The sequence below is a fragment of the Carassius carassius genome, chromosome 23 (genome assembly GCF_963082965.1).
Source record: "Carassius carassius chromosome 23, fCarCar2.1, whole genome shotgun sequence".
Classification (NCBI taxonomy): domain Eukaryota; kingdom Metazoa; phylum Chordata; class Actinopteri; order Cypriniformes; family Cyprinidae; genus Carassius; species Carassius carassius.
Genome location: NC_081777.1, coordinates 2,375,437 through 2,390,372, shown reverse-complemented (window position 1 = coordinate 2,390,372; position 14,936 = coordinate 2,375,437). Strand labels below are relative to the sequence as shown.

The following is a 14,936-nucleotide window of genomic DNA, read 5'->3' as shown; positions in this document are numbered from 1 at the left end:
TCAGAAATGCTCTTTGAAGTCTTCTTGTGGCCTTCTTTATATGTTTAAATAAATGTAAATATCGCTGTTTATTACAGTATAAATTAAATTAAATTAATGCATTTAGCAGACGCTTTTATCCAAAGCGACTTACAGTGCATTCAAGCTAACAGCTTTTACCTATCATGTGTTCCCGAGGAATCGAACCCCCAACCTTGCGCTTGATAAAGCAATGCTCTACCAGTTGAGCTATAGGAACACTATGTATGATGTTATATTGATGTAAATATATTCAAATTAAAAGTTATATATTAGTATATAATATTTACTGATTTTATATTAGTTAATAGATTCAGTTCTACTTTAAAAGCAGTACACTACACTACCATTCAAATGATTGGGGTCAGTAAGTATTAAAAAACTAAATAAATAAAGACTTACTAAGCGAGAACACATTACATTTATCAAACGTGACAGTAATGTCATTTATAATGTTACAAAAGATTTCTATTTCAAATAAATGCTGTTCTTTTGATCTTTCTGTTCATCAAAGAATACTGAAAAATGAAATGTATTACTGTTTCCACAAACATATGAAACTGTTTTCAACATTGATGATAATCAGAAATGTTTCTTGAGCAGTAAATCATCATATTTTCATGATTTCTGAAGATCATGTGACACTGAAGACTGGAGGAATGATGCTGAAAATACAGCTGCGCATCACAGAAATAAATTACAGTTTGCTATATATTCACATCTATTTTTAAATTGTAATAATATTTCTGTATTTTTGATCAAATAAATGCAGCCTTGGTAAACACAAGAGTTCTTTCAAAAACATTTAAAAGTCTCATCAATATCCAACCCCAAACTTTTTAACCCATACTGTATATATATAGATATGCAATAGATGCATACATTTGTTTCATTAACTACATTTAAATAAATGCCACACTGTTCATTACATGCATGACCTTTTCATTGCATAACTGCACGCTATCTGTTTTTCTCTCACAGGTGAAGAGTTTCATTGAGACACAGCGCGCCCTGCTGGCAGACATTCAGAACGGCTGCAAAAGGAACTTCATCCTGGCCAAAGAGAAGGAGGAGACGGAGCAGAAGATGAGGCTGTCGGTTTCAATGGCCGAGATCGCCACTGAGGACCAAACTCAAGAGGATGAAGATGCATCTGCTGAGAAAATCGAGGAAGAAAACCCCACAGATCAAGGAGACGCAAACGATGAGGGCAGTGTATTTGACAGCGAAGAGGTCAAAGATCAAAAACCGACACTACAAGACGACTCGGACTCTGACACAGAGGATGAGGACGCAGTGGAGGAGCCGAAAGCTTCTGCAAACACCGCACCTCCCATAGAGATTCCTGCAATAAACGCCTGTACAGCCGTGGCCTCGACGCCTCCTCCACCAGGATCTCCAGCGAGAACAACAGTGACCGAAGCCAGCACTGTGCCTGGAGCCCCAGCATCTCCTGGCCGCTGCATTTCAGTGTCTAGCCCTGGCAGAGGACGCAAAATCTTTATGGTAACCCGTGTGGAAAGCCCTCCAGAGCAGCAACAGATGAATGCATTTGGGAGAGGCGTCAGCGAGAGGGCGGCAGAGAGCCAAACTCCCACACAAACTGATATCAAAGCACCTTTAGATGCACCATCAAACCAAACAGCATCTGAGCTCAGCACGTTAACATCACCAGCACCTGTTCAACCGCTCAACGTGTCTTCACGTAATGAGCAGGAGAATACGAAGGAGTCTTCACCATCAGAAATCGCACAGGAACCTTCTACGCCATCTGAAAGCCAGAAGGACGCCGTCCTTGCCGATCAGACTCACTTAGAGCAGCAGTTGATTGTAGATACAAACATAGAAACATCGCACAATGTAAGCGAGAAGTGTCCTCACACGGAGCAGAAACAGGACACAGAGCCATCAGTTTCAAGACAATCCCAAGATCCCGAGACGCTAAAGCCAAAGGTCGCACCATGTCCAGAACAGCTGGGGGAAGTTCATCCAGGTGCTAACGGAGGAGAACAAGTGCAGTCAAGTGAGCAGCAACAGGCCACTCATCTGCAGGAGGTCACGAGAGGTCACAAACCCCTCGATGAGGAAGACTGTGCTCGGGCGGGATCTCCTGACCAGATCTCCGCAGAAGAAGCTGAAGGTCATCCGGCTGGGACTACGGGAACAGTGCTGCTCAACGGGCTCAAGCCAGAGTTTGCCTTTCACCTGCTCGAACCCGAGGGACCCAAACCAGCCAGCTGCATTATGGAGCATGGTGAGTTACACTGGGTTACCTCATCTTCCACAATATCGGATTCAATTACATTTACATTTACTCTTTATACCAATTCTGATGCGACTAGATGACATGATAAAATATTACCTGTAGGGGTGCAACGGTTTGTTTGTCACTGTTCTGCAGTCACTGTTTTGGTACGGCTCAGATGTGTTATGTTCAGGGGAATTACTATATTGTTAAACAGAAAGAGAAAACAAGAACAAATTGTCTAATTACAAGCAAAAGCACAAATAAAAACAATAAAGCAAATATACAAATAAAATAAACAGGGTTTTTAGGTAGGTCTAACACTCGTTTATAGGTACAGGGATTGAATAAAGTAATCGAATGTAAAATAAAATTGCATGTTTGACTGTATAAATTAGAGCCTGACCGATACAGGTTTTTGGGGCCGATACCGATATTAGGGAGTAAAAAAGGTCTGATTTCAATATATCAGCCGATATTCATTGTATGTTATTGTAGACAGTAGATACACACACTTCCCATTCGTACTGTATATAGAATACAGTATATATGGCAAAAAAAGCAGCAATGTTTGTCCGTGACAAGTGATGTACAATGATATGCCATAATAATAACATGTGTGTTCATCAGGCTGATTCAAACCGATAATACCTGAATTTTTGAGTCTTTCTGAGTGATTCATGAACTAGCTCCTTTTCTCTATGTGATTATTAAAAAATAGAAAGAAAATCAGTATTGCAATTTTTTATATTTAACTACACATGTAACATTGAGACCGATATCATGCATGGCTTTGTTTGAATCATTTTTATTCAGAAATGCTGATTTAGGTAAAAATTCATCAAACCGATATTTGTTAGTCTTTTGGAGTAATTCATGAAAAACACAGGTCCAGTTTCTGTATATTTATATACTGAGTCATGCTTATTCGTAAAAGTTCAGAGTTTATTCATTTGAAGATTCATCACACCGATTCAAATCGATAAAATCTGAATTTATGAGTCTGAGTGAATCAAGAATAAACTGGCTCATTTTCTATTTGAAAACAAGTGTTTACCTTGTAGTATTTGTTTGTTTCATACCACATGCAACTCTAAGCTCATATATTGATGCTTTTGCATCGTTTAGTTGTATTGGACTAAGCTGTGAGCGAGAATTTCTAAATATAATGAAAGCACAAAGACACATGTGATATTATAGTGATTTTGAGCATGCAGCGAATGATTCTGTGTGTGTGTGTGTGTGTGTGTGTGTGTGTGTCAGTGAGCGTGACCGCAGAGCTGAGCTGTGGGCAGGATTTAGAGGAGCTTCTCCTTGATGCCAGTCTGGACACCAGCAGAGATGCACCATAATGCTGTAACCAAGGTAATGCAACGAAATTCCCATGTTTCTGAAGGAATTCCTGGAATTATAAGTCTGGTAAAAATAACCCGTAACCCGTCTTTGTCTCTTCTCAGGATCCACACATGCAGAGAGAATCAGAAGGGCCGGTTTGTTCTTGCAACATGGCATTCGCTCATATTCCTCGGGTCTCTTTTTCATGTTTTTTTCCACTAATTTTCCAATCGTTGCATCAGAACACACAGGACTCCCCTTCCCTCCAGTGTCCAACTTTGATTGAAATTAGGAAAATCTCTTCTGCGATTTAAACATTTGCCGTAAAGATATACATTCGCACAGTTACCAAAGACGCACAAGCAGAGAAACACACACACACTTGCTAACCGGCGAACTTCTTCTGTTCCTCCCCGTTACGCTGTCGACTGTGGCGCCTCACCGCATCCCCCTGGTGGTCTGGAGGCTGTAATGCAGTACAGAGACTGACTGGCTGAAACATGCGAAGACATTTCATTGGTTTTGGCTTTGCGATATAGTCACATTGTTTGATGAGAGCGTCGTTGCGTGTCTCTGTGTGTGTGTGTGTGCTTGTTGTTATTAAAGTCTCGTTAACACAAAAAAAGACTTGAGATCTGCTTTCCGTTGGTTTCTGTTGCTCAGGAATCGGTCAAAACACTCACTTCTGATCTCAGATCTCACCAGGTTCCCTTCATCAACCAGCCTCCGAAACCTGCAGGAACGTGTGGAACAATTTAGCGAGTCATTTGAATGATTCAGACATCTGAACGAAGCTGTACGCTTTTCACGCTCTCTTACTATCTCAAACACTCATTCTGTCTTCCATCGGTAAATCCCTGTGCGTCTCCGTACGTACCCATCCGAAGACAGGACAAGACACGTTTGCCTTTAAACCTTTTTTCAGCTCTTTATTCTGGCTGCTTGGCTGAATCAGTTTGTATTTATTTTAAACAACCCGAGTCTGTTTTGTGATTTTATTTTATTATTTTTTTCCTCTTCCTTTTCCCCATCTTTTTTTAAGCTGTTTTTGTGGGATTTTCCCCCTTTGGTGGTGTATATTTTCATATTCTATAAAGAGCAAATATTAAGTTTAAAGTTTTCCTATTTTGACTGGTGGGGGTTTGGGAAAGGTATTGATTTATATTAATAGGGCTGGAGCTCTGGGAGAGTATATGATATAAACCGGGTGAGAAATGAAGGCAGTAGGAGTGCCAGAGCACAATACATCATGAAGAAAACACTACGCTTGTGTGAAGCTGCTGCCGCTGGAGACACTAGAGACGACACTTTACCTCGAGAGACTAACGTGTGATTCTAGGGCAAACGAGAAGCTTGTGAGATCTTGAGCTGATCAGTGTAGTACTTTCCACCATTCCAGGCTTCTGTGGTTGGTGCTTTTCAGTCTCTCTCTCTTTCTCTCTCTCTTTAACGTCTGGTTGATGTCGACTCTGACGTCTCTCTGCCAGGCTTCAGAGAAGCTTTGCATCTACATCCAGATCGTCTTTGACCTTGAAATCAACACTTCTGTGCTGCTCCCCAACCCGATGTTTGTAATGCTTTATTTTTAGTCATTTTTAAAATTACCTGTTAAATTAATCCAACTGTACTGGTAAAAACAAAGAGATGTGTACGGCTTTTCCCTCTCAAATAAATGCATGTAATGACAAAACAGCATGTGTGGTTTTTATAAAACCCCTTTTCTAATTGCACCTAGGATTTACAGTTATATTTGGCATTGGTTTTGAATCGTAATCAGTGGCAGACTGGGACAGTAAATCAGGCCTGGAATCTGACTCCACCCCAGGTCACCTCTGTTGCTGCAGTCACCACCCAATTCATGTGTCCACCAGACTGATAAATGATTTGGATCTTTCAGTTGTTTGAATTGGGTTAAACTTAACAAATAAATCAAAATCCTTAGACTGTGGACGGGCAAAATAATCAAATGAAGTGTCAAGAAGTATCAAGGCATTCACTGCCTCTATCATCTTTCCCTTAATCCCCTCTCTCTCACTCTGCACATTGAGTTTCTCTGCAATATGAAATAAGCACTTTCAATAATCTATATTAATTATGCACCCATCAATTGTATGTCCCAATGATCACAGTCCTACTACTGATAACCTTATAAATCATAAAAGCACATATTTTTCTAAGAGTATAGCCAGCATGTTTAGTTTTGCTAATAGCTTAAACTTTACCTGAAGGTTCCTGCTCTGACTCAAAAGCTGAACTGTCCACCCTCTCTTGTTCAACAGCAGGAGCACTAACAGCACTAGTGCTAATGTTGCTTCCTTCATCACCTTCAAAATAAATAAGCATTGTACACTACGCTACATAAATGGAAAATCAATTTCTGGTCAATTAAATTTTTTTTGGCACTAAAAAATACTGTATCTTTATATGTAAAACAGTGTGCTAGTTTGTCATTAAGATGCTCTTTAAAAACATCTATCATTATATACATGTTGTATATATATATATACATATGATTTTTTTTAATAGATTTTATCTATTGTAAGTCACTTTGAATGAATGTGTCCGTCTGCCAAATGATTATGTAAATATTAGGGTGGAACAGTTCAATTTTTTTCACAGTTCGGTTTGTTTCATGGTTTTAGAGTCACAGTTTCAGTACCATTGTATGTGCTATGTTTATGGAAAACTCTACTTTCAAAAAATATATATATATATATATTATCATATTATTAAGAAAATTCTAACTACAAGCAACAGCACAAATAAATACAATAGAGTAAAGATACAAATAAAATAAACTGACTTTCAGGTTTTTTTTTATGTAGGTCTTGCATTAGTTTTTAGGCACAGAAATTAAAGTAATCAAATGTAAAACCGCATTGCATTTTGGACTACAAATTAAAGATTATTCTTTATTAAAGTAAAAAAGCTTTTCAGTCAAGAGCAGTGAGTGATTTCTTTGTTGTTTCTGTTCGATTAATATAAAGACTGTCACTTTAAGAGAATGCACTGATCCAGTGTTCGTATTAGTATTGAACAAGAGTGAATGATTTGTAGAGGTTTTTTCATCGCTGTTGTAATATCTGGGAATCCAGAATGCGGATGAATCAACAGAAACATATTATTTGAACCCTGATTGTTTTACGTGTTACTTATAGATACTTATCAGATTTAAGTTGAACAGCGGTCTCAGCGCATGGGGTGAACTGAACAGTTGGGTTTTTTCAGTGAACCATAGCAGGGGCGTAGCCATCTTTTCAGAAGTGAGGGGGACAGAAATTTTATATATTAAAAATTACAATATAATACAAAACATTACAATAGAACATTTCTGTAATCTATAGCCTACCAGTCAACAGTTTTTGAACAGTAAGATTTTTAATGTTTTCAAAGACGCTCTTCTGCTCACCAAGCCTGCATTTATTTGATCCAAAGTACAGCAAAAGCAGTAATGTTGTGAAATATTTTTACTATTTAAAATAACTATTTTCTATTTGAATATAATTTAAAATGTTATTTATTCCTGTGATCAAATTTGAATTTTCAGCATCATTACTCCAGTCTTTAGTGTCACATCCTTAAGAAATCAAATCATTCTAATATGTTGTACGCTCCATTTTTTTTGTGCGATTTTCTAAGATAAAGCCGGCCTCTGGATATTGCCAATTAGGCAGTGCTTCGCTGGTGTTTGGTCATGTGGTGGGGTCATTTTCACTCCGCGATCGCATGATTCGTACATTCATAAGACCGTCAAAAACTCGCAGTTGCATACCAGCCTATTGCACGTCAGTCTGATCGACTGCACAGCGGCACCCGGCAGGCCACAATGACCGTCAGGCCACCGGGAAATGTCCCGGTACTCCTTATGGCCAGTCCGCCCCTGATCGTAATCATAAACACTATTTTTTTTGCGCTTTGTAGTTCTGATAGACCTGTAGCCCCGCCCCCTTTTCAGCGCTGCGTTTGTTGTCTTCAGTCCTCCGTTTGTTTACACAGCGTGAAGGAGAGATCATACGATTATTCTGGTCGACTGACATTTATTATGACATCCACTTTGAACAATACAATGCAATGATAGGAATGCCCCTGTAATCCCGCTCTTACAGAGAGACCTCAGATGAATGGACTGTTTAGGGTTATCTTCTTTAAAATTACACTATTCAGTGTTTCTTGCAGTCTCTTTGTAATTATTTGTGAAATTTAGTAGCAATTGCAGCGTTGTTACCATGTTTCCCTCCAACATATATATATATATATATATATATATATATATATATATATATATATATATATATATATATATATATATATATATATATAAATCCAAGCTGTGTATAAAATAGATTATTGGATTATGTTTCTCAAGAAAATGCTATTTAAAAATATTAATAGTTAGGTAGTTATTAAGTTTAGGTATGGGGACCTAATATATGATCATGCATGAAATAAATGCTTTTGAAGTATAAACAGATAATATGATAGTAATATGCATGCTATTTAATAGTGAGAATTGGCGTTTAATGGAGTTTAAAAAAAAGTAAAACTATTTTGCTATATTTGTAATTATTTGTGAAATTGAATAGAAATTTCGTTTCAGAAATAAATCCTACTTATTATTGTTATTATTATTATTATTATTATTATTTCAGTGTAGTTGTAGATATGCTGTTGTTCCTAACGTTTCCTTCATCCACTGTTCTTTTAAAGTCCTGAAAGGTTGTCATCTACTTGTGTTGATCAAAGCAGGACCGAACGGGTGCAAAGAAATACAGAACTTGAACACTGACTCCTGTTAGTCATTAAGATCAGAGTATTAGTCATTGCCCACAATTACTGATCAACAGCGGGTAAATGTTAAATCTGAAGCGTGTGTTTGTGTTGATTGTGGTCTGCTGTTAGTTCAGTGCTTTTAAGAGCCTCTCTCTTGTCAGACTCCATGTGACATGTTAGTTTGCTGCCTCGAGTTCTCTGTCAGAGCTGTGTGAGGATTCCCTCAGGCACAGAGAGTTCAGTATTTTCTGTGAATGTAAGCGAGCCGCCTCTGCTTCCTCACGTGACCGCGCTTTACAGAGCGAGCGCGCGCTCTTCCACTCTGGACTCTGAAGACTCTCTGGAGCGCCCAGGATCCTAAACAGGTACATCTTGATCTTCTTGATTTATACTCCAGTCTGACTGAGACATGTTGCGTTTTTACAATATTGTGTTGTTCTGAATGCAATATATATAAAATATAAAATATGACTTCTCCCTCAGAATTCCAAGTTTAAATATCCCCGTTTTATAGAATTCTGTACATTTTTTTTTACCTATTTTGATTGATTGTTTGTTTACTTTATATCCCATAATAATAACGTGTTTGTTCATTTGAATATTCATCAGGCTGATTAAAAACGATAACGCCTGAATTAGTTTGTTACTTTTACTTTACTTTGATACTTTTCCCCAGAATTCTGAGGTTTTTGTTGTTGTTGTTTACATAGTTGAAAAATAAGTTGTTCTTCCTTTTTGCATAACTTTAACAACCTTTATATTAAAATACTTAGTTGTCAAGTACTTTTTGAACCTTGTATAGATAGATAGATAGATAGATAGCAATTGTGAGGGCAATTAAGCATGTGTTTAAATGCCATAACGATAAAGCCACAATGAAATCTTTGGTGTATGTGAACCTGCAGATCTGTTAAGCACATAAGTCGTCGTTAATGTAGCTGTTTAATCAGCGTGAAGGCTTCACTGTCTCTCCATCCAATCCAGGCTCAAGCACATCATCATGAAAGCTGTGTGTTTTCTCCAGTCCAGGGCTTTTACTGTAGTTCAGGTCAGAGTGTCTCCAGACAGAGATATGTGTTGATTCGTACAGTGTGAATGTGCTGAAGTCCTGATAGAGCTCATGGCAACCGAGTCCATCTTTGACACTTAGTATTCAGCTCCACTCAGTGTTAGTCTACAGCAAACACCAGAGAAATAAACACGGTCTTCATTCTCAAACGATCACTGTAATGTGAGGAAACCAATGCACATGTGATGGAATCAGAGAGATTTAACCTGATTCATAACGGATTAATCCTTGTGTGAGGGTGGAGATCACCATATACGGATGAGTCATGTTCACGATAACATTTCATAATCAAGTCATGTGTGTTTTAATCATTTGTTTAGAATCAGATTCCTGATTTAATCACTGTCTGACACATGTGCAAAAAAACAAAGAACCCCCAATTTATTACATTGTAATACGAAAGTTATTGCAACTTTTTCTCTTGCAGTTCTGACTTTCTTCATAATTGTGAGTACATATCTCACAATTCTGACTGTTTTCTTTCTCAGAATTGCAAGTGTTTATTTTTCCTTCCTCCTCAGAATTTCGGGTTTAGAACTGTTTCTAACACTATTCTGAGTTTTGCTTTTTTATTTTCTCTGAAAATATTGCATCCTTATCCTTTTTTTTCCTCTGAACTCTGAGATTATATGTTATGTTTTTTTTCTATGTATTTTCAGTTTAAATTCTGGCTTTATTTCTTTTGATTTTTTTTTAATTCTGAGTTTACATCTAGCAATTTTTTATTTTTTCAGAATTGTGACTTTCTTTTTAGAATTCTGTCAATTTTGGCTTTTTTGGAATTCATAGTTTTTTAGTTTTTCGAGTTTATATCTTGCAGAGTTTTTTTTCCCCTTATAATTTCCAAACATCTAAATAACAATTTAGATTTTTTGTTTGTTTGTTTGCTTGTATTTTGGAATTAAAAATTTACATCTTGTAATTTTGAGTTTTTCCTTTTTAAATTTTGACTTCTTTTATTTTTATTTTTTTATATTTTGCAATCTTTTCTTTGCAGAATTCCTCTCACAATTCTGCCTTTTTTTCTCTCTCTCTCTGAATTCTGATGAGTTTAAATCTCACAATTATGACATTTTCTTTACATTTTACATTTCCAAAATTTTCTCAAAATACAGTGTCAAAAAAGCGTGCACCAGTGAAGAAAGTTTTCGAACACTCCTGGATTAAACAGAGTCTTTAAATCTATCATTGCTTGTTATTGTGCAGGTGTGATGGTGAGGATATCCAGCTCTTCTTCCATGTGCGTGCTGGTCTTCACCTTGGGCTTCCTCGTGTTTGAGATTGTAGTCGGCCAGATTTGCAGATCTCTCCTCATCGCGGTGGACAGCTTCCACACGCTCTATGTTTTCATAAATCTGGCTCTATCAGCAATAAAGCATCATTTTGCTTCATCCCGTCCAGACGTCTGTGCTTCAGGAGCTCTGAGCTCTCTCTGTGTGGAGGACTACAGAAGGATGCGTCTCAAACCCTTCGGCGTCCTGATCTCAGCTCTGATCTTGGCCTCTCAGTGTGTCTCCATCAGTCTGCAGATCCTCACACATCTCGTCCAGCCTGAACCCGTTCAACACCCACTCCTGTCCACTGTGGTTGGAGGAACTAGTCTGATATTCAATGTCCTTGTGTTGGCCTGCAGCAGAGGGACTGATGAAGCTGCTGATGGGATCAGCAAGAGTCTGGTGCGAAACGACCCTTATTCTACATTTAACCCTGAAGCCTCTAGTGTTCTGGATCCAGGTAGAGCTGAGTCCCCAAAGTCCAGCATCTCTGATCCAGTTCAGTCCAGTCCTGCACAAACGCCCATTCCTCGTATCTGTGGAAGTGCTCAGGACATCATTCAGCATTCAGAGCCACTTCCAGGAGAACCGCGTCGCTCCGCCTGCACTGAACCCACCGGTGACCGTTCATTTAAGACCATACAGAACTACATGCATATTATTAAAATGTGTGAATCTCTGTTAAAGTGTATTTTCAGCATCATTCCTCCAGTCTTCAGTGTCACATGATCTTCAGAAATCAGAATAATATGATGATTTACTGCTCAAGAAACATTTCTGATTATTATCAATGCTTGTGACATTATACGTGACTTTACTGTGACTTTTGATAAATTTAGGGCATCATCACTGAATAAAATAATTTTTTTCAACATTGATAATAATCAGAAATGTTTTTGAGCAGTAAATCATCATATTATTCTGATTTCTGAAGATCATGTGACACTGAAGACTGGAGGAATGATGCTGAAAATACACAGAGAAAAATTACAGTTTATAAGAGAAAACAGTTACTTTAAATGATGATAATATTTCACAGTCTTACTATTTTTAACTGCATTTTTTATTTCAAAAAATGCAGCATTAATGAGCAGAAGAAACTTCTATCAAAAGCAATAAAAAATATATATAATCATTTCAAACTTTTGTCTAGTAATATACTATTAAATTTTTTTGCAAAATAGCATTGAAAGTGGCTCATAATCATACATAATCATACTTCTCAAAAAATTAGCATATTGTGATAAAGTTCATTATTTTCCATAATGTAATGATAAAAATTAAACTTTCATATATTTTAGATTCATTGCACACCAACTGAAATATTTCAGGTCTTTTATTGTTTTAATACTGATGATTTTGGCATACAGCTCATGAACACCTGCAAAAGATTCCTGAGGCTTTTAAAAACTCCCAGCCTGGTTCATTACTCAAAACCGCAATCATGGGTAAGACAGCCGACCAGAAGGCCATCATTGACACCCTCAAGCGAGAGGGTAAGACACAGAAAGAAATTTCTGAACGAACAGGCTGTTCCCAGAGTGCTGTATCAAGGCACCTCAGTGGGAAGTCTGTGGGAAGGAAAAAGTGTGGCAAAAAACGCTGCACAACGAGAAGAGGTGACCGGACCCTGAGGAAGATTGTGGAGAAGGACCGATTCCTGACCTTGGGGGACCTGCGGAAGCAGTGGACTGAGTCTGGAGTAGAAACATCCAGAGCCACCGTGCACAGGCGTGTGCAGGAAATGGGCTACAGAGAAGCAGCACTGGACTGTTGCTCAGTGGTCCAAAGTACTTTTTTCGGATGAAAGCAAATTTTGCATGTCATTAGGGAATCAAGGTGCCAGAGTCTGGAGGAAGACTGGGGAGAAGGAAATGCCAAAATGCCTGAAGTCCAGTGTCAAGTACCCACAGTCAGTTATGGTCTGGGGTGCCATGTCAGCTGCTGGTGTTGGCCCACTGTGTTTTATCAAGGGCAGGGTCAATGCAGCTAGTTATCAGGAGATTTTGGAGCACTTCATGCTTCCATCTGCTAAAAGCTTTATGGAGATGAAGATTTTGTTTTTCAGCACGACCTGGCACCTGCTCACCGTGCCAAAACCACTTGTAAATGGTTTACTGACCATGGTATTACTGTGCTCAATTGGCCTGCCAACTCTCCTGACCTGAACCCCATAGAGAAACTGTGGGATATTGTGAAGAGAAAGTTGAGAGACGCAAGACCCAACACTCTGGATGAGCTTAAGGCCGCTATCGAAGCATCCTGGGCCTCCATAACACCTCAGCAGTGCCACAGGCTGATTGCCTCCATGCCACGCCGCATTGAAGCAGTCATTTCTGCAAAAGGATTCCCGACCAAGTATTGAGTGCATAACTGAACATAATTATTTGAAGGTTGACTTTTTTTTGTATTAAAAACACTTTTCTTTTATTGGTCGGATGAAATATGCTAATTTTTTGAGACAGGCATTTTGGGTTTTCATGAGCTGTATGCCAAAATCATCAGTATTAAAACAATAAAAGACCTGAAATATTTCAGTTGGTGTGCAATGAATCTAAAATATATGAAAGTTTAATTTTTATCATTACATTATGTAAAAAAAAAAGAACTTTATCACAATATGCAAATTTTTTGAGAAGGACCTGTACATAGCTTATACATCTTTAAAGATGGTGCTATATAGCCATGCTCAAGAACCATTACAGGTTCTTCATAGTTGCTATAGCACTTAATTTGGTTCCCCTATCAAGTCAAGTCAAGTCTGCTTTATTGTCAATTCTTCCACATGTACAGTACATACATACAGAGAATCGAAATTGCGTTACTCTCAGACCCCTGATGCATACAGATATACAGATAACATTAACAGTAATGATCATGAACCAAAGAACCACTTAGCAATGCTATAAGTACTACCATAAAGAACCACTGAAGAACCACGTGTGTGTCTACAGAGATGTCCATATGCTTGCTAAATTTCAACATTTCACAATATATATATATAATTTGCTGGTTTTTAACCCGTCAGTTTCCCGGTGTGCTCATGGACTCATGGGCTCCATCGCCGTGGTCCAGGATCTTCTGGGTTCAGTGCTGGTTCTGTGTAATGGTCTGGTTCTCCTGCTGTCTGCAGCACACTGTCATCAGCCTCACTCTGACTGTCATCTGCTGGTGTATCTGGACGCAGGGTTGTCCTCGGTGTGTGTGCTGGTGTTGTTGTCCGTGGCTCTGCCGAGGCTGTGGCGCTGTGGGCTGCTGGTGCTGCAGGCGACGCTGCTGCATGTGTCCGTGGCTCAGGTGCGGCGGAGGATCACACGAGTCCCAGGTGTGCTGTCTGTCCACGAGCTGCATGTGTGGCAGCTGTCCGAGGCGCTGCTGGTGGCCTCGCTGCACGTGCACTGTCCGGCCGAGCTGAACGCAGCGCACTGCACAGATCTGATGGAGAGGATCACAGCAGCGCTGAACGCTTTCGGCATCAAACACTGCACCGTGCAGCCGGAGCTCAGCCGGAGCGCCGCCGCGACCTGCAGTCTGCGCTGTGGTCAGGAGTGTGTGGACAAGCTCTGCTGCTCCCCTCGAGAGGAACAGGAGGAGTCCTGCTCTCCAGCGCCGTACAGTGGTGATCAGATCACAGATGTGGTTATTCAGAGCACGTACCTGTGATGATTGAAGGGTCATCAGATGCCCATCTTCCACGAGTTGATTTGTGACCTTGGACCACAAACTAGTCTTAAGGGTCATTTTTTTTTTTTTTTTTGATATTAATTCTGAAAAGATAGTCTTTCCATTGATGCATGGTTTATTATGATCGGATAATATTTGGCTGAGATGCAACTATTTAAAAAAATAATAATAATCTGGAATCTGAGGGAGCAAGAAAATCTAAATGTTGAGAAAATCATCTTTAAAGTTGTTTAAATGAACTCTTCAGCAATGAATATTACTAATCAAAAATTAAGTTTTAATATATTTACGGTAGGAAATTTACAACAAATCTTTATGGAACATGATCTATACATAATGTCCTTATGATTTTTGGCATAAAAGAAAAATGGATCATTTGTATCGTTGGCTATTCCTACAAATATATGTGCTCCAGGGTCAGATCAGATTCTTTAGGCTTTTAAGGGCCTTTTGTTTTTTCATGCACTTGTCAAGTTTGAGATTTTAGGCTTTTGGGGTTTACATAGTGTTTTTTTTTTTCTTTTCAGACCAGTGGAAAGAA

The 14,936-nt window shown here is 38.8% G+C and overlaps 2 protein-coding genes across 2 annotated transcripts in view; both read left to right on the top strand.

The window, feature by feature from the left end:
* The window catches only part of LOC132101148 (protein phosphatase 1 regulatory subunit 37-like), a 39,748-nt gene extending 34,460 nt beyond the window's left edge, over positions 1–5,288 (top strand). Inside the window, exons 11-13 of the mRNA XM_059505863.1 lie at positions 1,000–2,272; positions 3,527–3,628; positions 3,721–5,288. Coding sequence (XP_059361846.1) covers positions 1,000–2,272; positions 3,527–3,615 — 1,362 coding nt within the window. The 3' untranslated portion in view covers positions 3,616–3,628; positions 3,721–5,288. The remainder of the gene's footprint in view (positions 1–999; positions 2,273–3,526; positions 3,629–3,720) is intronic.
* Positions 5,289–8,563: 3,275 nt separating this feature from the next.
* LOC132101846 (proton-coupled zinc antiporter SLC30A1-like) lies at positions 8,564–14,479 on the top strand. The gene is made up of 3 exons (XM_059507062.1): positions 8,564–8,733; positions 10,644–11,330; positions 13,740–14,479. The coding sequence occupies exons 2-3, from the start codon at positions 10,649–10,651 to the stop codon at positions 14,372–14,374; spliced, it is 1,317 nt and encodes a 438-aa protein (XP_059363045.1). The 5' UTR covers positions 8,564–8,733; positions 10,644–10,648; the 3' UTR covers positions 14,375–14,479.
* Positions 14,480–14,936: the final 457 nt, after the last annotated feature.